Here is a 23158-nt window from a genome sequence, read left to right on the forward strand (position 1 = left end):
AGAAGTGGAAAGGACTAGAGAGGAAGATTAAGAGAAAAGACTTGTGCTTGCTTCCGGCACAAGTGAGTAGGGGAAAAGCCACAGGCTGTGTTCTGTTACTCAATGGAACACATAAAAAAAACATTGATCTGATCAGAAACACTAGATGCTACCAGTGGAAGAGCAAGCAGTCTGGCTGGTCCCTCATACTGGGAAAGAAAAGGAAATGGGAAATGTGCCCATGGTTGGAGGCCTTGCCCTCTGTACTGCTGATCCCTTTCCCTGCACCCTTCCATTGAATTTGCAGGTCTGCGGTTCTCAGATTGGACTAGACATTGAGGACCACCTGCGTTAGAATCATCTGAAATGCTTTATAAAAATTCAGATTCTCAGGCCAAGCTCCCAGAAAACCAAAATCAGTTGTTCAGTGATAAGGCCCAGGAATCTGCATTTGTAAAAAGTTCCCAAGGCTTTCTGATGTGCAGCCAGGCTGAGGGGGTTTGTGCTTATTGCTGGGAAGGGAACTGGGAAAGGAGAAGGAAGACAAATGGAGGACTGTTTATCTGATGCTCCTAGATGTAACTTCAAAGATATTCTCCTAGAGAAGCATTATTCATCATGGTTGTTCTATGCCAAGGGGCCATTAGTTTTATTTGTAGGGATTCTGTGAGCATGCCTGGGAACCACTAATGCATGTTTGAGTCAGCAAAAAAGTTCAGAGTTCAAAACAATGAATTATAAACAACTGACTTCAGAAAAGAGTAGAAGTTACCTTTAATTCTCTGTTCTCAGGTTTTAGTCACTCGAAAAATTAGGACTTCTGTTGCAAGATGGTCTGGCCTTGACTTGTGAGCCAGCCTGATCATTAGGTTTCTCCCTTGTTTTGAGACTAAGTCATGATCTCCACCCCTTTTCTTTTCTGTCTTCCCTATGGTTACCTTCCAACTCCTTCTAGTCTTTCCCCTTTCCCCTTAGAGGAGCTACTTGCCAGGCACTCGTCTATTCCTTCAAATAAATGATCTTATTCATGTTTCACAACAAGTCTGTAAGATTGGTGCTATAAATATCCACATGTTACAGATGAAGAAATGGGGGCTCTACTAGATTAAGTGATTTGCTAGAGGCCACAGTTAAGCCGTTGGTCCTTCTCTGATCTTGTTCCCTAGCTCTAACATGTAAGACCCTGTCTAGGCCTCCTGCTCAGAACACCAGTGCTTCAGGCCTGGGGTCTGGCATTGCAGTCCTAAGTTGTCAGTGCAGACTTGAATCCTCTGCTCTGGAACCCCAGCCAGCTAGCAAATGCTGACTGACTGCCTCTTTGGGTCTCAGACTAGTGTCCTAAATTCTTTTTGCTATGTGTGCATTTCATCTGATGAAACCAGGGTCCCCAGATCCCCACTGTAGCAGGAAAAATCCCAGTTCTCCTCCTGTGTGGCTCCTTTACTCTCATGCCACAATCACATGCAACACTTCTGACACCAGATGTGTAGGCGGTTTCACCCAACAAACAATTCTCTGATATCCGCTGGGTGTCCTACAATTTAACTGCATTCTGACACTGTCTACCTGGAGATAGCATCAAATCCCAAAGGTTAAGGGCTTAGTCCCACTCTAGACTTCCTCCCACTTCAGATGCCAGCTGCAAGTAGTCGGTCCCCAGTTTACACAAACTTCTGTCCAATTTGGTTACAAATCAGAGATTCCCGCAACCACTTCCTTGAATTTGAATAATTTGGTAGAGCAGCTCATATAGAACTCAGGGAGACACTTATGTTTATGAGTTTATCAAAGCATATGATAAAGGATACAGATGAACAGCCAGATGAAGAGATACAAAGGGTGAGGTCTGGGAGGGTCCTGAAGGCAGGAGCTTCTGTCCCTATGCAGTTGGGGTATATCACCCTCCCGGGACATGGATATGCTCACCCACATGGAAGCTCACTGGTCCCCATACTGTTGGGATTTTTATGGAGGCTTCCTCACATAGGCATGATCAATTATTAGCTCCATTTCCAGTCCCTCTCCTCTCTCTAAAGAAGTGGGGATGGTGGTGAAAATTCAAAGTTTCTAATCATGGCTTGATGTTTCTGGTGACCAGAGCCCATCCAGGAGGCCACCCAGAGTCACCTCATTAGAACAAAAGGTGCTCTTAGTGCCCCTATCACTTAGAAATTTACAAGAGTTTTAGGAGCTTTGTGTCAGGAATATGTGTGTTGTATGTGACAGAGAACTCTTTGTGTGCGTGTGTGTGTGTGTGTGTGTACACACACACACACACACACACACACACACACACACACATATATATAATTCACTATATATATATTACTATTTCATACCTGGCCAGCCTTCTACTACAAAGCTGCAGAGCACAAGCCAGAAAAATGCATGCTGTTTACTGCTAGAAAGGACTTTAGACTCTTCTCTGAGCCTTTTCACTGGTTTCACCCTGTTTCTTACAATTAGCCTTCCAAGAATGAGGAGTCAATTTAAAAGAAGTTGTCTTGGGCCAATGATTAAGCATAATTCCTTTCCTTTAACTCTTCTTTACCTAAAGGCACCATGCCCTGGTACAGCAGTAGCCCCTTCTGTGGTGTCTAAACTGTGGCCCATGGAGCTCTGCTCTGTTGAAACTTTTCAAGTGGTACGTGGACATGCATCATTTTAAGATCCATTTCCAGATCCTCAAATGTTATAGATCCTAAAATCAATTTGCTTGAGGATGTGCTTACATTTACATCAGACGTTTTTTCCCATTTCATATGTTTTACCCATCCCAAATCTTACAGAGGTGATTGGCCCTGGGGAAAAGAAACAAGAACAGAAAGATACTACAAAGTACCGATTTGGGGTAACTTTAATGATTTACAAAGTGACTTAACACACAGATCTTTCTGGTGTTCCTTGTCATAAGTATTTCTGGTAAAAGAGAAGAAACAAGAATATTTTGGCTCCTCTTGAAAGGTTCTGAATTCTAACATAAGGTGGAATACTATGGTGGGAGTAATGGTCTTTTTTTTTTTTTTGGTTAATGACTTTGCTTCTTCCAGCTCCTTTATTATCAAAGAAAGCATCATTCTGAAAGAAGAATACTGTGAGAACAAAGCTAAGAGAACTGCAATAAGAAATACTGAATGTCCCAAATACCTTTTCTCTTGTATTTTTTTTTTAAGATTTTTATTGGGGAATTGGGGGAGGGGAACAGTGTTGGAGAATCGGGGAAGGGGAACAGACAAGTTGCTGTCCTTTCGTTCTTCAGTCTAGTTGTGGAGGATATCGCTTCACTGGCCCATATTGGTATTGTGATCATTGCGCTCTTCCCAGGTGAGGCAGCCATTGGATAGTCGCTCACAGCAAGTCACCAAAGCTCACGCCAGCTGCTGGCCTGCCCCAGTGCAGCTTATGCCATCGCCGGTGACTCACGGGCAGCCCAGCTCCAGGTCGAGCTTTTGTTCACCATCGTTGCTGCAGAGGGCACAGAGTCACTGGCCCGCATGTGGGATTTGAACCAGGGCCCTGCTGCTCAGAGCTGGCATCCCAAGCCAACTCTTAACCGACATGCCACTCGGCCGGCCCTTTCACATATTTTATTTAATATAAGAATTTCTTTTCAGCTTTTCTCAATACTCATCCCCAGCATGAGTCATTAACTAGAAAGAAAAGACTTTAGAGAAGCCAATGTAGACAAAATTAGTTGTGCTGATTCCTTTCTATGCAGTTGCAATATTTTCCAGTACAACCAAGTTTTCGAAGTACATTGGCAAAAACCCACTGAAACTCTTTTTTAGATTCAGTTACTGTTATTCAATAAGGTAGTTACAACCTATTTGTAAAATCTGATTAAATATTTATTTCATTTATGATCAACCATCATCTTATTTTATAAAATGTGTAATATTTTTTATTTCCTACTAACAAAAAATTAAATTATATACTAGTTCCAGGTGGTTTTCTTTTAAGGAGTATATATCTTTTCTTTCTAATGAAAGCATAGATAAGAACATTTCTATTATGATTTCTAACCAAACTAGTGTAACCTTTATGATTTTTATACTTTATTTTATTTCATTATTCTCAAAAGTTTGACACCAGAGTTCAACATATACACATGCACATATTATTGAAAAAATATTATATCATACCTTTTATCACTTTTCTTGTTTCACCAAAATTTGTAACTCAAGCCACATATTGCATTATGTTAAGTAATAAGAAAAGCATATTGGTATGCTATTTGTTTTTATAAGTTATTAAAAACTGATTAACTATATTAGCTTTATATAACTGAACTCTTGACTACACTTAATAATCCATCTTACAAGATGCATCCCATTATATTCTTATAATATTCTTCAAAATGCATATTAATATTTATACATTGGAATGGAGAAATGAAGTCAGAATTTTCCTGACAGAAAGTAAGTCTGTTTTGCCTAATTGGTTTGACAGTAGAACTTTGATAATTAGGCTATATGGGGGACATCTTCCATAAAATAATCTGTAGTTCTAAGATTTGAAGAAAAATACATTTAAGCATGTGATGAGATAAAAGTATTTTATTTAAAAAATTGCACTGAATTTAAAACAATCTATATTTTCTGTATTCTTTTGTAGCATATGGGGTTAAACCTGTAAGTGTAAGAATAACAGATAAAAGTAATTGTCATATGATGTGCTTTTGCATACTTCCCAGAAATTTAGAAAATAAATTACTTTAATGAATGTGTAGAAAATCCTTTCAGAAGTTAGATGGTTTCCAACACTTTGCTTTCAATAAAATAGATGTAGAAATAATAGAATTTGTCAGGGAGTCATCAAAAATATTTTTGGGTCATGGACTACTAAAATTCACATAGCATAAAATTCACCACTTTAAAGTGTGCAATTCAATGGCTTTTGGTATATTCACAGAGTTGTGAAACCACCATGATAATCAATTTTAGAACATTTTCATCGTCTGAAAAAGAAACCCTGCACATTCCTCAGCTGTCACCCTTGGCCTCCTTACACCTCCTACCCCCCACATTCTACTGGCAAACACAAATCTGCTTTCTGTTCCTATAGATTTGCCTATTCTGGATGGTTCATGTAAACAGAATCTTACAATCCTTTATGGAATCATAATTCTTTATGAGTGGCTTCTTTCATTTAGCATAATATTTTTAAAGTTCATACATGTTGTAGCCTATACCACTTTTTCATTTATTTTTATTGCCGAATATCTTATTGCATGGATATACAGTAGTCCCTCTTTATTTGTGGGTATGCATTCCAAGACCCCCAGTGGATGCCTGAAACCACTGATAGTACTGAATCCTATGTATATTATGTTTATTCCTATACATACAAATTTATGATAAAGTTTAACTTGTAAATTAGACACAGTAAGAGATTAACAACAACTTAAATAAAATAGAACAATTATAACAAGATGAAGTGTGGTAAAAATTATGGTAAATGTTTAAATTAAAAAAGTTATCATAGCAAAAGACACATTGTCATTAATCCCTTTCAAAATACTTTCCCTCACTTCAAACACATTTATCCCATCATTCTTGCTACTTTCTGAAGTAGTTCTGGAAGTCCTCTTTTGTGAGTGTTTTTAGTTGTGCTGTTGTGGCTGCCTCAATATCCTGAATCATTTTGACTTTGGGAAGAGCCAGAAGTCACACGATGCCAGATCCGGTGAATAAGGTGGATGAAGACACACCATAATGTTTTTATCTGACAGAAATTGCCGTGCCAGAAGCGATGTGTGATAGGGAGTCTTCCTGATGAGATCACAAAATACAGTGAATGCTGCTGCCAAGTGCCATCTATCAGAAAGGCAGGCATCTTTAATATGGGAAGCTGCCCGGCCTGTTGAACCTTAGTAACAATGTGTGACAAGTTTCACCTTGTTCTGTGCAGTCAGCTGGGTGTGAGCTACAGTTGAGAGATGGTGTGTTTTAAAGTGTGCACTAAAGCATGGATCATGAATAATGCATTAACATGAAATGGGCAAACAGTTTCATCCTCCATCATGACAATGCTCCGTGTCACACATTGGTTCTGTTATGGCAATTTCTGTCAAATAAAAACATAACAGTATGTCCTCATCTACCTTATTCACCAGATCTGGCACTGAGTGACTTCTGGTTCTTCCCCAAAGTTAAAATGATTCAGGCCATCGAGGTAGCCATGACAGCGCAACTAAAGACACTCACGAAAAAGGATTTCCAGAACTGCTTCAGAAAGTGGCAAAAACGTTGGGTGGGATAAGTGTGTTTGAAGCGAGGGGGAGTGTTTTGAGGGGGATTAATGGCAATATGTCTTTTACCGTCAAAGTTTTTTTAATTTAAATATTCATCGTATTGTTTGATCACACCTTGTATACTTAATAAAAGTTATGTGAATGTGGTCTCTCTATCTCTCAAACTACCTTATTTTACTGTACTTACTTTTTTACTTTAAGGAAACACTTTACGGCTTCTACTTGGCATCACAGTATTACTATTCTTGCACTTTGGGTTAGCTATTAAGTAAAATAAGGGTTACTTGAACACAAGCACTGCCATACCAGGACAGCTGATGTGATCACCGAGACAGTTACTAAATGACTAATGGGTGGGGAGTGTACACAGCATGGACATGCTGGACAAAGGGACGATTCATGTCCTGGGCAAGACGGAGCAAGATAGCATGAGATTTCATCACCCTACTCAGAATGGTGCACGATTTAAAACTTATGAATTGTTCTCTTTGGAATTTTAATAATTTAATAATTTTAATAATTTCAGACCGCATGACTGAGGGTGACTGAAATCTTGAAAAGCAAAACTATGGATAAAGGGGCACTGCTGTTTTACATTTTATTCATTTATCAGTTGATGGGCATTTGGATCATTTCCATTTTTTGGCTACTATAAGTAATGCTGCTATGAACACTCACAGATCTAAGTGTGTAGACCTAAGTTTTCCTTTCTCTTGGAGTGGAATTACTGGGCCATATGGTAACTTTATGTTTAACCTTTTGAGGCAATGCCAGACTGTTTTCTAGGAGGCCGCACCATTTTATATTCCCACCAGCAGTGTACAAGGGGCTCCAAGTTCTCCACATCTTTGCCAACATTTTCATTATCAGCATTATTATTATTATTATTATTATTATTATTATTATTGCTTTCCTAGTAGCTGTGAAGTGGTATGCCATTGTGGTTTTGGTTTGCATTTCTTTGATGGCTAATGATGTTGAGCATCTTTTCATGTGCTTATTGGCCATTTGTATGTCTTCTTTAGAGAAATATCTATTCAGATTCTTGGCCAATTTAAAAAACTGGGCTATTTGTCTTTTTATTATTGAGTTGTAAGAATTATTTATATATTCTAGTTACAAGTCCCTTATCAGATATATGATTTGCAAAACTTTTCTCCTGATTATGTGATTTTTGACATGTAACTCAGAAAGAGTTCAAAGAATTAGGAGGTATTGATATAATAAAGCTCCATCTATTTATGTAAATGAGGTTTCTTAGCCCTTACACTTACAAAATAAAATATAGAAATAGAATTAATCCTGAATCCTGCTAGAGCTTTATTATATTAACTAAATTTTAAAATTTAAATTTATATGTATATTTGTTTCAGGTAGTATTACAGGTGAATCAATAAAAGCTCCTCAAGCATAAAAATATTTATAATAAGCGTTAATATTTATGAGCTACCAGAACTGAGACTCTTTGAAATATTTAACCTTATACGGAAATTCTTCAAATTCTTTAATATATGAAAAATGGAGTTTGACACGTTTCTAACAAGCTACTCCTTTCTGTCTTTGATCCCCACCAAAATGCCCTTTCTTGTGGGTGGGAGGGTGAGGCGGCACGGTCTCTTAATTTCCTAGGGCAGGCAGGAGTTCTCAACCTGGGCTTCTGGTAGTTATATGTTTTCTGAAATTGCTTGCTCTTCGATACGCACCTTGGTATCATCATCTGCCTGTTGTTTGTATTCTCCCGAGGATCACTCCATCCCAGGATTTAGGGCAAGGTACAGATTCCAGTCTTTCCATTATGTTCTAATGGAATAGAGTTAAACATATCTGGACCTGCCTCTTTTTCTATTAATTAATTAATTAATTTATTTGTTCATTTATCACATACAGTATGCCTCCTCACATGCTGGTACTATTCTAGGGGACAGAAATAGAATAATGAACAGGCAGACAATGTCCTTTCTTTGCTGGGATCTCTCCTCTAGAAGAGCACTATTAAGAAATAGGTAAGAAACAAACAAGATTATTTTAGGCAGAATTAATTACTGTGAGGAAAGCAAAAGAGGGTGATATGACAGTGTTATGAAGAAGTGGGGGTACTTTAAAGACTCTTTAAGGAGCTAACATTGGAGCAGAAGCATGAGTGGGGAGAAGAAAGTAGCCAGGAAGTGAACACAGCCGGTGCAAAGGCCATCAGCAGGAAGAAGGTTGGTGTTTCTGGGTAATTTCCAAGTCAGGGCTTGGAGAGTACTGAGCAGGAGAGGTGAGGTTGGAGGGGCATTTTATCCCAGGTACAATGGTAAACCACGGATAAGTTTTAAGGAGAGGAGTAACTGATCTGGTTTATATTTTAAAACAAAACCCTCTGGCTATTGTGATAAAAATGAATTGTATAAATTTGGGGGGAAAGGGTTCAAAGAGGAGGAGCAAGGGAAGGAGTTAGCTACTGTGGTAGTAGAGGCCAGAGATTAGGATGACTTGGACTGGGGGAGAAATGAAACAACTGAGAACATTTAAGATATACTTTGGAGGTGGAGCTGATAGGAGTTGTTAATAGTTTGGATATGGCTTGTGAGGAAAAGAGGAGAATCAAGGACAACTCCTATGAAATTAGTTTTGAACAACTGGGTGAATGATGCAGTAGATTTGAAGATACTCTTTTGGAATTTGGAACATCTATTAAACAATTAAGTGACAAAGTGATGTAGCATTAGATATATGAATCCGGAGTTCAGGAGAGAGGTCAGGGTTAGAGATAAGAATATGGGAGTCAAGAGTATGCAGATGGCACTTAAAACCATTGTGGTAGGCTGAAAAAAAATGGCCCCCAAATATGTCCACATCTTAATCCCTGAAACCTTAAAGGACCTATTGTGCATGAAGGCACTTAAAATGTGTCATTTGTAAGCCTCACAACAACCACCCATGGTAGGTGCTATTATCCTCCACTTAATAGATGGAGAGCCTGAGGCTTAGAGAGGTAGAATGCCTTGCTCTAGAACCCAAAGCTGGAAAATATCTCTATCTTCCTTACAGGGGTCTTACAGAATTTCTGCAAAAATGGGAGGTGGCAAAGAGCTGCACTGTATTTTGAGACAGGCCCTGTGCAGCACACTGCCTTGGCTGCCAAAAATCTGCCTTTGAAATGCATTCCCGCAAGGCCTGTCCCATTCTTTGCCCAGATCTGGCATGTTATTTTTCTGCGCTCTAGAGCCCTTGTCAGCCCAATCACACCACAAAGACCATGACCACTTCTCAGCTGACTTGTTAACTCTTAGATGGGGTTATCATGTAATGAAGGACACCACATGCCAGGCCCGCACCAGGCACCTAACATTCATTCAATAATCACAATAACTCTCCATTGTCTCTGGAGCAAGCTAGACAGTTTGGATTGCTGGGGAATGGAAAGAAGTTAGGACCAGGAGCAGGGAGGCCTGGGTTCAAGTGTGAGGGTGCTATAGCCCCTATAGTCCTAACTGGGAGCTAAAGTAAGCTTATGTTACTTTGGTAAATTAGCCATCTAAGAAAACGGGGAGGTTTGACACTACAGATGATTTCTAAACTCCCTCAAAAACACTTGTATGAGAGAGTCTCTTGTTTCCCTACCCTTGGAGCTCCACTAGTACGGACAGCGGTCTGAACCAATGGCACAGCGACTGTCTGCTCAGTCAGGGGCTGCCCCTCAGTTCCCTGCCTTAGAGGTCAGTACTGGCCGCTACTCATCCAATGGGCCGGAAAGCTGCAGAGCTTCCAACGATTGGAGCGCAAAGAAGTGGGCGATAGGTCATTCCAGGACAAGGGAGAAAAAGCTCTGAGAAACTACAACTCCCAGGAGCCCATGGGGTGTTACTCGGGGGCCTGGGCCTGGTGCATGCTGGGAGAGGTAAGCAGTCTCCCACCTCATTTCATTGTTAAGGCCGTTCCGGACAGGTAACCTGTGCGCATGCTCAGTTACGTCCCAGCTAGTCAACTAGCTCAGCTTCTTTCCTTCCGGCTCGCTTCTCTTTCCGGCCTCGCCCGGGCGTGCTTTTCCCCGCCTCAACCCTCCGCCCTCTTGTCAAGGATTTTGGAAGGGGCGGCGCCTCTGCAAGCGCCTTCCTAGGGCTGTGGACACGCGCGTTCACGGGAGATTAAAGAGGGTGGGGACTAAATACTGGGTGTGGAAGTAGGAGACCGCAGAACATAGAAGGCGCATGCGCCCTAGGGGAGGTGCTGCAAAGGTTGGGAATTGCGGAGGGGCCGAGCGGAACTGGGTAAGTGGGCAGACGCAAGCGCATTGGGCCGTCAACGCCCCGCCTCTTTTTTTAGGTTCCCCCTCCTCCATCACTCTTCCGGAAGTGCCGCCGCCCTCGCGCCGACCAGCGGCCACCTCCTGCGGCAGGCCCCGCCCCTTAGCGGCTCCGCCCCCCCCGGCTCTCCGCCCCCTCCGCTGGTGGTGGCGCGGGGTTGTAGCGCCGGTGGTGGCGGTTTCGGTGCACTAAGCCGGGAGCGCTGAGTCGTTCCCGGGGGCGGCAGCCAGGCTATGATCGCGGGTCCCTGGCTTCCCGCTCGGTCCAACCAGAGTCCTTTTTTCAGCTCTTGCCTGTCCCTGAGCGGTCTCCTCAACCCAGCTCCACTGCGCGGTTGGCAGCGGCGCCCCGGGCGCGCCCCCTCCTCCGATGGCGGCGGAGATCCAGCCCACGCCGCTGACCCGCAAGCCAATTCTGCTGCAGCGGGTCGAGGGGTCCCAGGAGGTGGTGAATATGGCCGTGATCGTTCCCAAGGAGGAGGGCGTCATCAGCGTCTCGGAGGACAGGTACAGACCGCTGCCTCTTGGTCGCGAGGAGGGGCGGGACGGGCCGGCGATCCTCGAACCCGCATCAGGGACTGTGCCTCCACGTCGGCGCAAGTGTAGACAAGCTCCCTTAAGTTTTTATTATAATACGCATCCTGGTGGTGCGGCTGTCGGGCTGTGCGCTGCCGCGGGTGCGTGAGTCGGGGAAGCGGAGCTCCTATAGAGGCGTGCGCTCTAGGCTCCCCCGGAGCCGGGTGACGCCGGCCCGCGCCAGGGAGGCCCATGGACTAATGCTATGCCGGCCACCCTGGTTCGTGGTCCAGCCCTGAGGGCGGGAGGGGGAGAGGGAGGGGCCGCCCGGCCCTGCAGGTGTGTACGTGGGGAGGATGCTCCGAGCCGCGTCTGCGAAAATAAGAGGGTTTTTGAGTACTCTGGTACAGTTCTTAGGGCTCCAAACTGAGAAAGCAAATGCCACTCTCTTCTCCCAGACAGTCCCATCGAATCCAGATTTCCTGGACATCTTACACTGAATTCAGTGAATATTGCCAAGTTGTGAAAAGAGTAACTTTGGGTTTCGGTCCAAAGGAGAGATGCCGTCTCTCTTTTGCCTTCCTTTTTAAATTTATTTTAATTTTTTTTATCTCTTCGAGCTCAAAGGGAAGCGCCGAGAACTTGCAAGGGACCACTGTTGCAAACAGCTTTTGAGTTCCTTCCCTTTGCTTGCTTCCTTTCTTTTTGCTTAATTTGCAGAAGTGGAGCCAGTTGTTCTGCCTTTAATACTTTTCCTTATTTTAAAAACAAAAGCGTTTTTTGCTTTAATGTCCTTTAGTTTGCAGAAATTAGGCTGACGAAGCTAATTTTCATAAGAATGCTGCTTGAATATAGTAGTTATGGTATTTTCTGGAATTGTTGCTTTGATACTATCTACTAGCATTCTAAAAAATTTAACACTGCAGAGATATATGACAAGGAGCTTTAACCTTAAAACAGTAGTTAGGTTTTCCTAATGTAAATTCAAATTATTCTGAGGTAGAGAATATTTTTTCTCTGTGACGCCTAGCATTTCAGGCAGAGGTAAAGCAACAAAGTGTCGTTTCTGTCTTTATAGTCAATTCAGGATTTTGCATACAATGTGGCTTCAAGAAACTTGCCTGATATATCTATTCATAGCATAGGTATTTCAGTGTAACTAGGATGAGTATATTAATGACATGTGCTTTTCTACGTCATACTTCGTACAAATGGCCAAACGGATTCATTTCTTATGAAGATCCAATGGAAAACATTGTAAACATAACACCAATGGCAAACAGTGTGCAATAAACAGAAGAAATTCATGCCTGAAATGTAATACGTGGATGTAGAAACCTTTTGAAATTCACAAAGAAGTCTTGTGAGTGTATGATTTTTCGATAGAGGCAAACTTCTATTGAAGAGATTGCTTCTGGACCTAGAAAGTCTTTTGTAACAGAATTGTTTTTAAAGGAATATATTGATAGACATCGTTTTTCCCAGTTGTAACCACTAGAGATGAAACTGCTCAGCCTAACTGCTGTAGGAAATTCATAAGTTCATTGAAGCAAATAAAAGGAGAAAGGTAGTTAAACTTATTCCTTTAATATTAGTTTTGAAACTTTTTGCTTTGGTTGATGGTTTGGGAGTAGAGGCAGGTTTTCATGTTTTTGTTTTTGTTGGAAAGAGTTCAGAGGACTCTTAGAGGTTTTTTGCTCTAAAATCTTCATTTTATAAATGAGAAAATTTAGGCCAGAGGGTTTACCTGCCCAAATTCATGTTGCTGGTGGTAGAGTCAGGCCTAGCTCCTAAGTCTTCTGATTTCCATATCAGTGTGCTTATCTTGAAGGAAACAGCTTCAGTGGGGTGCATTTCAAAGTATTTGGAGAAGCTAAAAGTAGCATATCTGAAAGAAGCTGAAAGACAAGTTTCATTTGATTATAGGACAAAAGAAATGCAATGTTTAGCTATGTATTAGCTTAATTTTTACTTTCCTAGGTTACAATGTAAATAATAGAATTTATTTTTTTACAGAGTTAAATAAATAAGGTCTACCCATAAGTTCAGGATTATTCTTTACATATATTTTATTATTACTCAAATCCACAAGTCTGTGTTTCTGTACTCACACATGGAAATAACTGTTATTTAGAGCTCATTTTCGATTATGGTTTTCATTAAAAAGGAATTGACATTGGATTTTGAAAAGCAAGAATAGAGACCAATTCCTGTCAATAAAGATATGAAGATGGGATATTGATTTTCATCTAAGCCTACAAATCCATTTCTGTTAACTGCTTCAACTAGAAACTAGTAGTCTTTATTCCTGAACTGTAAGGTTAAGCCACTGATAATGTCCCATTCCTGAATGCCAGTGTCCCATAAATTGTTTTGAAGCCCCGGTTTCCCTTTTTGACCTCTGATTCTTAACTTTGTTTTGAAACCCTGGTTTCCCTCTTTGACCTCTGATAGCCTTTAACTGTACCTTTGAAAACACTTAACATTTTCCATTTTAAACAGTATTATAGATACTTGTCCATTTATCTTCAACATGAGTTACCTAAGGTGCTACATGCATCTTATTTATAGTATCAATAGTATTTTGGGGGCCTCGCATAATGCTTGGCACATAGTGCTTATATCAGTAACTGATCTGTTTTTGTTGTTCCAGCATCTTAACTGTTAATCTTTAATTGATATTTGTTGAAAGAATTTTATGACAACCTGTGTGGACAAATGTACACTTGTGGATTGGGCAGGCTTTAAAGTGCCTTAAAACTTTGGAAGTCCATGCGTTATTTCATTCATTCCTTCAATAAACATTTGAGTTTCTCCTGTGTTTCAAGTACATGTGCACACTACAAGGACACTGGTGAAAACGACAAGGTCCTTTTAGGAAATTTTAGAAGATAACAAAACCACAACCGCTAATATTTATAATGGAAAAGAGAATCTTCAGATGGGGAAGAGTAACTGGATTCCACAGTCTAGTTGTCGCCTACGTTTTACCTTCCTTAGGAGGAATCTTTCACTTGGACTACCATTTTCACTCTGTGGTTCTGTGGTGGACTGGTGATATTCTAATCTTCAGGCCCAAGAGTAGATATAAACCCTCACCTTCAGTTCATTTTAGCATAGTTAAGAAAGGCTGGAACTTTACTGGTTATCAAGAGAGGAAATATAGGGGACTATAAGAAAGAAAAACAATCTGACTTATAATTAGAGATTTCTGTTGCTACCATAAAACAGAGCTTGTTCCCAGAACTCACTAGCCTTATGTGAGTATCTTTGCTTTGGTTGTAGCTGGGTTCTAGCTCAAGCCCAGCTTTGGTACTTTGGGTACCTCATTTCCCACCTTCTTTCTGGACTGTCTGGGCTATCTTTTCTGAGTGAACGCCATTTTAACATTCCTTGCTGAGGAGCTTCCTCACAGACATCTTGGCTCTATTTTGCAGCTTACCAGGGGCTTCCTCGTCCAGTGGCAGCTTCTTCTCCAAGTGTTGAAGGCCAGGAGAGTCTTCTCTCCAGGTAGGACCTAGCCCCATCCAGACGTTTATCTTTGTAAAGTCTTTATAGGCATATCTTAACACAGGTCAGTAGTCTTAGTGTTCATACGGAGAATTTCAGTAACTCTTGGTAGCATTAGGGAGTTATAGGAAATCCTGTTACTAGGTCTGTACCCACTAGTACTTCCATTAATAGTAGTTTATACCCATGCAATGGGTAAAAGTGTTTTTGTTTGTTTGTTTGTTTTTTTTATCTCAATATAAGGAGATGGGCTGAATGAAGACAAGCGCAAATAATGTCTTCTGGGGTTGCCTAGGAATTGCCTCTGTTTGTGGTGGTTAGAGAAAAGAAACTCTGCTCTGGAATGATCTTGCAGGATGAATAGGAGTTCCTGTGAAAAAGCGAGAGTCGAGGAAAGGATATTCTAGGTAGAGGAGGAAGAGAAAACTCCCATTCGTTGAGAGGCACTAGAATGGACTGGTTAAGTGTCGCGTCCCGCGCACGACATGAGCAGTGGGAGAACGAGAAGGGGCGGTGAAGGGTTAAGAAATAAAAGAAACAGCAGTCAAGAGTTAAATGAGTGTGGGGCCAAAGGTCTGCATCCTCGTAGACTAAGAGCCCCTAATCGGCTGACACATCGCTTTTATTTCTCCACCTACCCGGAAGTAGCATTGTTCTCTCCACAGTCTGTGAGTCTCATTCCAGAGAATTTGCTCTAGCCAGATTACCCATGTCTGCAAGCTGCTATTACCAAGAGTCCACTGCTGGGATAAAACAAATGCTCTGCCTTCACACACCCTATATGCAAACGACCCCAGGAAGATAAGATTGTTGTGCTGAGGACAGATACTATCACATCATCAGGTTACTTCCCAAGCAGGTTGAGGGAAGGAATGTAGCTACAGAGGTAGAAAACCTCCAGTCTTTTTGGGGGGCAAGTGAAGGCTCATGCCCACCTCCATCAGCCCCGAGATTTCTCCTAATGGCCTCCACCCGACTGTGCCTGTTTTAGGTTGTTCCTCCCACGAGGAATCTTACCCGTCATTGACTAACCGGCCATCCTTTGGAACCAAACAGGGAGACACAAAGTGTATGAGCAGTGTCCTCAAAAGGGTCAGTTTAGGGTTAAGCGCGGGGTGGGGTGGGGTGAGACGAGCGAGACAGCTGGACAGCTGTGTGGCAACAGTTAAGAGTATAAACTCAGCAGCAAGTCTGTTTGAATTTCGAACCCAGCTCTGAGGGTCACACTGAAGAATCTGGAAAATTAGTGGCTCCAGGGGAATAACTATAATAGTGAAAAGTCACAAATCTCTGGGTGCAAGAATTTGGAGTTCTTGTCTGGATAAAAAGCCCTGAGGCTGTAGGGGAGGGGGACACTGGGGAACTGCTGGTTTGTATGCTGACTTTATCCAGGACCAGTTTATGCAACATAGCTGTGCTCTCTGTAAACCCTGAATGCAGACAGAACCCCTGCAGTGAATAAAAGGGAATCAGATTTTTAGCTCATATAAAGTGACCTGATCTCCAGTGCTTAGCACAAAGGAGATAGGCAATATATGTCCATCGAAAGAAATTAAACACTGGCTGATCAGTCATCTGTTTGGGATGGAATGGTCCTGAGTAGGTTGTGAGTTTCTAAGAGCAAAGATATTTGAATTGAATATGAGGGGAGTTTAGCATTTTGCTTTTGGCCTGGGTAAGTAACATTGCAAAAGGGGATGGCGTGGAAAGGGGCTAGGACCAGAGAGGAGTTTGATTTTTTAACCTTAAGGCCCTTTTTTCCAACCCTGAACTATTATGATTCTAAGTGGCCATGACTATTTGACTGTTTCTTGAAAAGATCTTAAAATTTCATTTTATAAATTCCTATACTATTGGTTCACTTACCATTGATTCTTTTCATTGTGAAATTGCAGTATCTCAGTTCTCTGGTTGAAACCATTAGTTTCACTAATACTTAGACTTTGGCTCAGTTCAGTTGAGTGTCTGTTGGAGTTTTACGTATCATGCATTTTATAACACTTGCATCAAAAAAATTTAATTCAAATTAAAGTTTTTCCCACAGTGTATAGTTCTGAAAGTTGAAGACTTCTCAGAGTGATGGTGTGAGGTCTCTAAAGTTGACAGAATTAGAACCCATCTAAACTAATTTTTGAGTATGTCAAGTCTCTATTTAAATGTCATAAAATTAATAAACTTTTAACTGTGCACTTGAGACTCATCACTTGGCGGTCATAATTGCTGGTTTCAAGGTCCCCAAATAGGAATTGCCCCATATGATGAAAATTAGACCTTTATGCTGGATTCAGAATATGAGGCAGTCTTCATGGCAGCAAATCTGTCTGGAAACAGGCTGCCTCTATGTCTCTAAAGGTCAGAATACAGACTGACTTTTTAAGAAAAGATTGCTATGGGAAAGCTTGTTTTAGGAGGCTCACTAGAGGAGACTTAGCTTCCAGGGATCTCAAAACTGATGGCTCTGAATTTCCTACTTAACTTACACAGTGAAACCAGATTCTTCTGGCCAGGACCTCAAAAGGTCTGCATCACAGGGTACATTCATCTGGATATGACAAGACAATGGAAAATATTAGAGTGGCATTTCTGACCCTGCTAGAATGAGTGATTCACAGATTGTGAAATCCTGACCAGTTGTCTTATATATACCTCAAGGATTACTAAAGTTACTTTGGATTAAAAAAAAAAAAAAGGTAAAAATCATAAGATTTTAGGAGCCGGAAGAAACTTCAGAGAGCTGATCTTTACCAAGAATACAAAATCAAAACTTTAAAAACAGAAATGCTGCTTTCTGCTTGCATAACATCTTTCCCTGGCTCTGTTTTCACTTTGAATTTGGCTTTGAGACAGAGACAGTTTCTGTTTGTTGTTGAGAACAATTGTGATGTCATTAAAAAAATAACAGTTTGGGGGAAATTAAAACACTTAGTGGCATTTAGAAATCAATAAGTAAATGGAGGTTTAAGACTATTTCAAGTAGTGATCTATAACACTGAACTAAATTATGTACAGTATATACTTACTTGAAAAGAAAACGGCCATCAAGGCAAGCTTTCTTCTCAATCACAGTATCAGAACAGAAGGAGGTAACACTCGTTCATTTTTATATGACTAGGTCTCTCCAGGAGAGTGCCACAATTAGCCTAGAAATCCCCTAATGCAGAAAAAATAACTTTTCCTTGTGCAACTTCAATAAGCAGTCCCATTAACTATTTGTTTTTAAAGAGCAGGGGGCCTTCTCATCCAAACGCTTCATTTAGCTATTAGTAAAAATTAATTCGGAGGTGTAAGAAACTGACAAATAAGAACAAAAAAGAAAAAATCATCTTCTTGTCTCTTGGCAGGGAGTGCTGCTTTGTGCTCTGTGTGCCTTTAATTTAAAGATTTTAGAAAAGAACTGGGACTGGGAGCCTGACTTAGCTGTACTCTGCATTGACCTTGGGCATTTTCTAGGGCATCTCATCACTCGAAACCTCAGTTTCTCCATCTGGTAAAGGAGGGCATAGGATTTCCTAGCTGTGATTCTGGCACTATGATGTGCTCAGCTCACATAGTGACTAGATAAGTAAAAGTATTTGCAACCACATCATAAAGCTTCAAGTGGAGAAAAGTGCACAGAGGGGAAAAAGTGGCACGCAATTGGTGAGGCAACTGTAAAGTGATGCTTTCCCAAGCCTTGGGATGGCAGTGGTTATTTATTCCTGGATGAAATATTAAAGAGGTGTTTGTTTTGTATTGCCTGATACCTAGGTGAGCTGGTTCACTACATTCCTACTTCTGGGCGAATCCTTTAGTTTCAAATACTGAACAAATTAGCTCTTGGTGGTTTGAAGGCCACCAAGTCAGGGCCTGGGCTGTCTAGAAAATTGCTTTTGAAACTTTTTTGACCACAAATCATAGAAAGAACTATATTTAGTATTGCTACCCAAGACTCACTCACTTTGACACACATAGATAACTGAAACAAAAGTTTTATAAAATGGTACCCTTTTAATGAGACGTGCATGCTGATATTTTCTGTTCTATTGTAGCCTTCATAAAATCCTGGCTGTGACTCATTCATTTGATTTCATGACCTATAATGGGTTGAGAATACTAGTTTGAAATACAGTGCTTTAGATAAACTGTTGAAGTTTTGTACCCTCAGTCTCTCTCTATGTAGTTTTGGTGTTCCATATGGTGGAAATACAGTTCAACTCAGGGACTGTCACCCCATCCAGGGCTGCCCCACCCCTGGCCACCCTGCCTTTCTGAATTCCTGCTGGGATCATGTAATTGACTTTGTCTTACAAGAAGCCCCCAAGTCAGAAGATAAGAATTATTAGCCCTTTCAGCCCGGATCCAGAGAGAGTTCAGAAAACACCAAAAGTACAGCAAATTGAGCAGGTGTTTTGGGTTCTTGTGATTGTTCACTTACTACTGAGTTAGGACTCAGAAATGATGTGTCTCATCTAAATTAGGAATGCCAGTTGCTCACCTCTCTGTATGACTATGCTTTTCTTTTTAGCTAGGCAGATTTACCTATAAATGGAGCTATTCAAGGGTTCTTAAGCATTTTCCATTAGTTACTAAATTTTTTATCTTTTCAATTTCTAAGGATCAACTTATATTTTAAGTAATCATAGTAGTGATCCCTCTGGGGTATGTTTACATTTTAAATAAAGATAATATAACTATTATAAAGTACAATTGCTTATAAACTTCTCAGCACAATAACTTTTGTGTTTTATATATTCTCTCCTAGCAGTTTTTCTAATGCAGCTTTCAAAAATATGACTATAATCATATACTTTTATATTCTTGCCCCCACTTAAAATTATGTCACCAACTACCTACTCCTTAACCATTATTTTAAGTGGCTATATACTTTTCCTTCCCTTAAGTAGTTACTCATGTGTATTTAATGTGTGTGCTGTATGAACTTGCCCCTGGATCTCCCTTCATGAACAAGAAGACATTGTGCTCTCAAGGTGCTGATAATCTAGTGGGTACATAGTAATTTATCCATCACTTACTGTTGGCCATTTACATTATTTCCAGTTTTATAAATGCTGTGATGAACATTGTTGTGCATACAGGTATTTTTTTCTCCCAGCCTTTTGGATTATTTCTTTAGGAAAAATTATACGAAGATTGCCATATTGCTCTTCAAAATGTTTGTGCTACCTATAATGTTTATAGTGACATATGAGAATATTAGTTTTGCCACATCTAACCAGCCATGGATATTTATTATTTTAAAATTCTTCTTCATAATTTGCTTGATAAAATAGTGACATTTAATTGATGTTTAATGTGTATGTTTTTGGTCGACTTGTGAATATTTTTTTATTTGCTTGTTTACTTGCTATTTTTCCTTTTGTGAATTGTCTGTTCCTATCCTTTGTTCGTTTCTCCATTGAAATCTCTTGGTTCTTCTAAACAGTTTCGTGTGTGTGTGTGTGTGTGTGTGTGTGTGTGTGTGTGTGTCCTATAGATAATAGTAAGGATATTAACACTATGTCTGTTATATATCCAGATATGTCTTATAATCCATTGTTTACCTTTTTATTTTTTACATAGAAAACATTTACTTTTTAGTTTAACCGTCCATCATTTTTTCTAATTGAAATTTCTTCCATCATTTTCCTTTTTTTTTTTTTTTAAAGATTTTTATTGGGGAATTGCGGGATGGGAACAGCACTGGGGAATTGGGGGAAGTGGAACAGACAAGTTGCTGTCCTTTTGTTCTTCAGTCTAGTTGTGGAGGACGTTGCTTTACTGGCCCATGTTGGTATTGTGATCATTGTGCTCTTCCTGGGTGAGGCAGATTGGTCGCCGGCCATTGGACAGCCGCTCACAGCAGTTCATGGCAGCTCACTGAAAGGTCACGCCCGCTGCAGGCCAGCCCCACTGCAGCCTATGCCATCGCCGGTGACGCCATTGCTGGTGACTCACCGCAGCCCAGCTCCAGGTCAAGCTGTTGTTCACCATCTTAGCTGTAGAGGGCGCAGTGTCACTGTCCCTCATGTGGGATCCAAACTGGGGCCCCGCTGCCCCGAGCTGGCATCCCAAACCAACTCCTAATCAATGTGCCACTCGGCCAGCCCCAAATTTTATTTTTTGTTTATGATACCATCATGCCTTTATGTAGGTAAGCGTTTTCTGTTGCTATGGTTCCATTTAAGCTTGATTGTTTTAAGAATCTACCTTGGACACACAAATGTGGGCTGTTGCATTTTTGTTTATTTGCTTTCATATAGTTTTAAGCCTCTTTATTTCTTCTCTAGATATATAAGGGTGTGGTAACTCTGTCGTCTTTTTACTGCCACTTCTCAAACTTACCCTTTTGGAGCCATTGGTCAGGGAGAGGTGTGTGGCTTTTTCTCTCCCTCCATTTGCCATCTTGTCCTATAATGGTGTGTCCATTGTCCCCACTGGTCTCTTGGAGGGCAGGGCTGTATATTCTGGGTCTTCCATGGGGAATCCATTAAGGTAAGAATAAAAGTCTAACTAAGCTGTGTTCAGCTGAAATCCTGGGCATTATAAACCAGCAGCTAGTGGAGTAAAGCCCCCTTTGGACAGATTTTGTCTATACACATGCTTTTAGAAGTTTGAAATAGTAGCCAAGATTTAGAAATCTGGATTTTACATAAATTCCATGCTTATATATATGGAAAACTGAGGTTAAAGCTTGTGACAAATACTGGATGTATTTGCAGAGAGAATGGAACAAAATGTCAAAATATTTTAGTTATTTGAAATGTAATTTAACTAGTAGAGTGCCCATAATTTGTATATTAAATAAACATAGTACAAAAGAAACAAGGTTTTAAGGTTTAAAAAGGTTAGTTATTTGGTAGTTCATTTTCCATGGGGACTAATTAATCCACACCATAGCTGAACTTCTGAATATTAGAATGCAAAATAGCAGGAAAAAGTGATACTTATAGTTACATTTAAAAAATAATTATGCTTATTTTTAAGGTGATAGTACATGCCTATGCAAAAATCAGAAGGCTGTATACTGTACCAAGAAAAACTAAGCCCCTTCCCACTTATGGGTCTTAAGATTTTGCCAAAGCAAGTCTAATAAGATTTGCACATGCTGTGACGGGTGCCCGGATAATGGGTCTCTGTGGCCAGTTTTGCTTTAGCTGCTGCAAACTTTTACTTGTAAAACTATTCTGGAATTAGCAGTGCTTGCATGTGGCCTCTTCCTCCTCCTCCTGATCTCCTGATAGAGGCATTCCCTCAGCACACTTTTCATGTATTTATTAAAACACTTGTTCACATGCATTGACATTTTTTGTTTATCTTATGCTGTGATCTCCTCATCACTGTGTTTCTTAAGGCCTCTAGCTCAGGACTTGGAATATAATAGGCAAAATCGGAGCAATGGAGTTTGTGCTGTGTGTTCACAGTGAGGAAGGGGGCACTCTGTAAACTAGTTGCGGTGGAGTCTCTTAGTTTTCTTTGGTACTGTGAACAGAAACCAGCTCTGGTGTTTCCTGGAGGAGGCTCAAGTGTTTCCTGGAGGAGGCTCAAGTGTCTTGCAGAATCCAAGGACAGGGATACGTTTGGGCCTACGTTCCCTCTCCCTGCTGCTCATGGGTTTCCCTGTCTGCTTCATTCTTCCCTCTTGCTCACACGGGCTTCCTGTATTTCTTACTTAGTCCACATGGCAGAACATGGCTGCCAGCTGCTTCTGAATTTTACCTGTTATGTTATAGTTCTAGATGGATAAGGAGAGATTGATGTCAGGCTCCCAGTCCCAGTTCCAGAATTCCTTGGGAAGGGACTTACTGATCCAGCCAAGGTCAGCTGTCCACTCTGGGATTGTGGCCAGAAGTGGGGTCATGTTGCGGGAATATGGCAATCACTGTTTAGCCTGTGGATGGGGGCGGGGCGGGGGAGAGCCTCAAAAAAAACAGATGAAGGTCAACAATCCAGCATGTGCCCACTGCTGGGTGGCGCAGGCATGAGATGCACGCGTGCCCTTGTATATAGCTTGGCCTGTTGTTGGTTATTGCTCTAGTAGCAGCAGAATAATGAACACTGACTCCCACTTTCCTCATGACTTCCATTGCCCTGTTTTCCTTGAAATCTGCTCATATAGCACTTGACATGTTCAAATAACCATTTTCTCCTCATTTGCAGATTTCACATATTGACTGCTATTTTCTTGTAGTAAATATAAAGCAAGGAATGGGTAGGTATTTCACTATGAATGTTGGCTTAGCAGAAGCCATTATTATGTGACAAATTTCTGCATGAGTGAGGAGAGTGCATATGGTAACCATATTTTCTAAACTCCAAATCAAAACACATGGTAAAGTAAGAGATTTTTTTTCCTGATTAAAATATATATATATATATATATATATATATATATATATAAGATTTAATTATACATTTAACAAAGATATTCAGAAAATGACATAAAACCAGACCATTAAGCACATGTGGACACAGTATGCATCCTACAGGGAGGAGGCAGAAAAACCTCAAGGATATTAATGTTTACTGAGTCCATGCCGTGTGCTAGGCACTGTGCTAAGCCTTTCATGTGCCTTTTCTTATTGAATCCTCAAGATGATTTTATGAAGCTAGTATTTTACTCCAGTTTGAATGAT

The 23158-nt window shown here is 40.7% G+C and overlaps 1 protein-coding gene across 1 annotated transcript in view; it reads left to right on the forward strand.

Annotated features, from left to right (window-relative positions):
• Positions 1-10655: 10655 nt before the first annotated feature.
• Positions 10656-23158, forward strand: part of WDFY2 (WD repeat and FYVE domain containing 2) — a 182287-nt gene continuing 169784 nt past the window's right edge. Inside the window, exon 1 of the mRNA XM_019668888.1 lies at positions 10656-11027. Coding sequence (XP_019524433.1) covers positions 10891-11027 — 137 coding nt within the window. The 5' untranslated portion in view covers positions 10656-10890. The remainder of the gene's footprint in view (positions 11028-23158) is intronic.

This window comes from Hipposideros armiger, unplaced genomic scaffold (genome assembly GCF_001890085.2).
Source record: "Hipposideros armiger isolate ML-2016 unplaced genomic scaffold, ASM189008v1 scaffold_541, whole genome shotgun sequence".
In the NCBI taxonomy this organism is placed as follows: domain Eukaryota; kingdom Metazoa; phylum Chordata; class Mammalia; order Chiroptera; family Hipposideridae; genus Hipposideros; species Hipposideros armiger.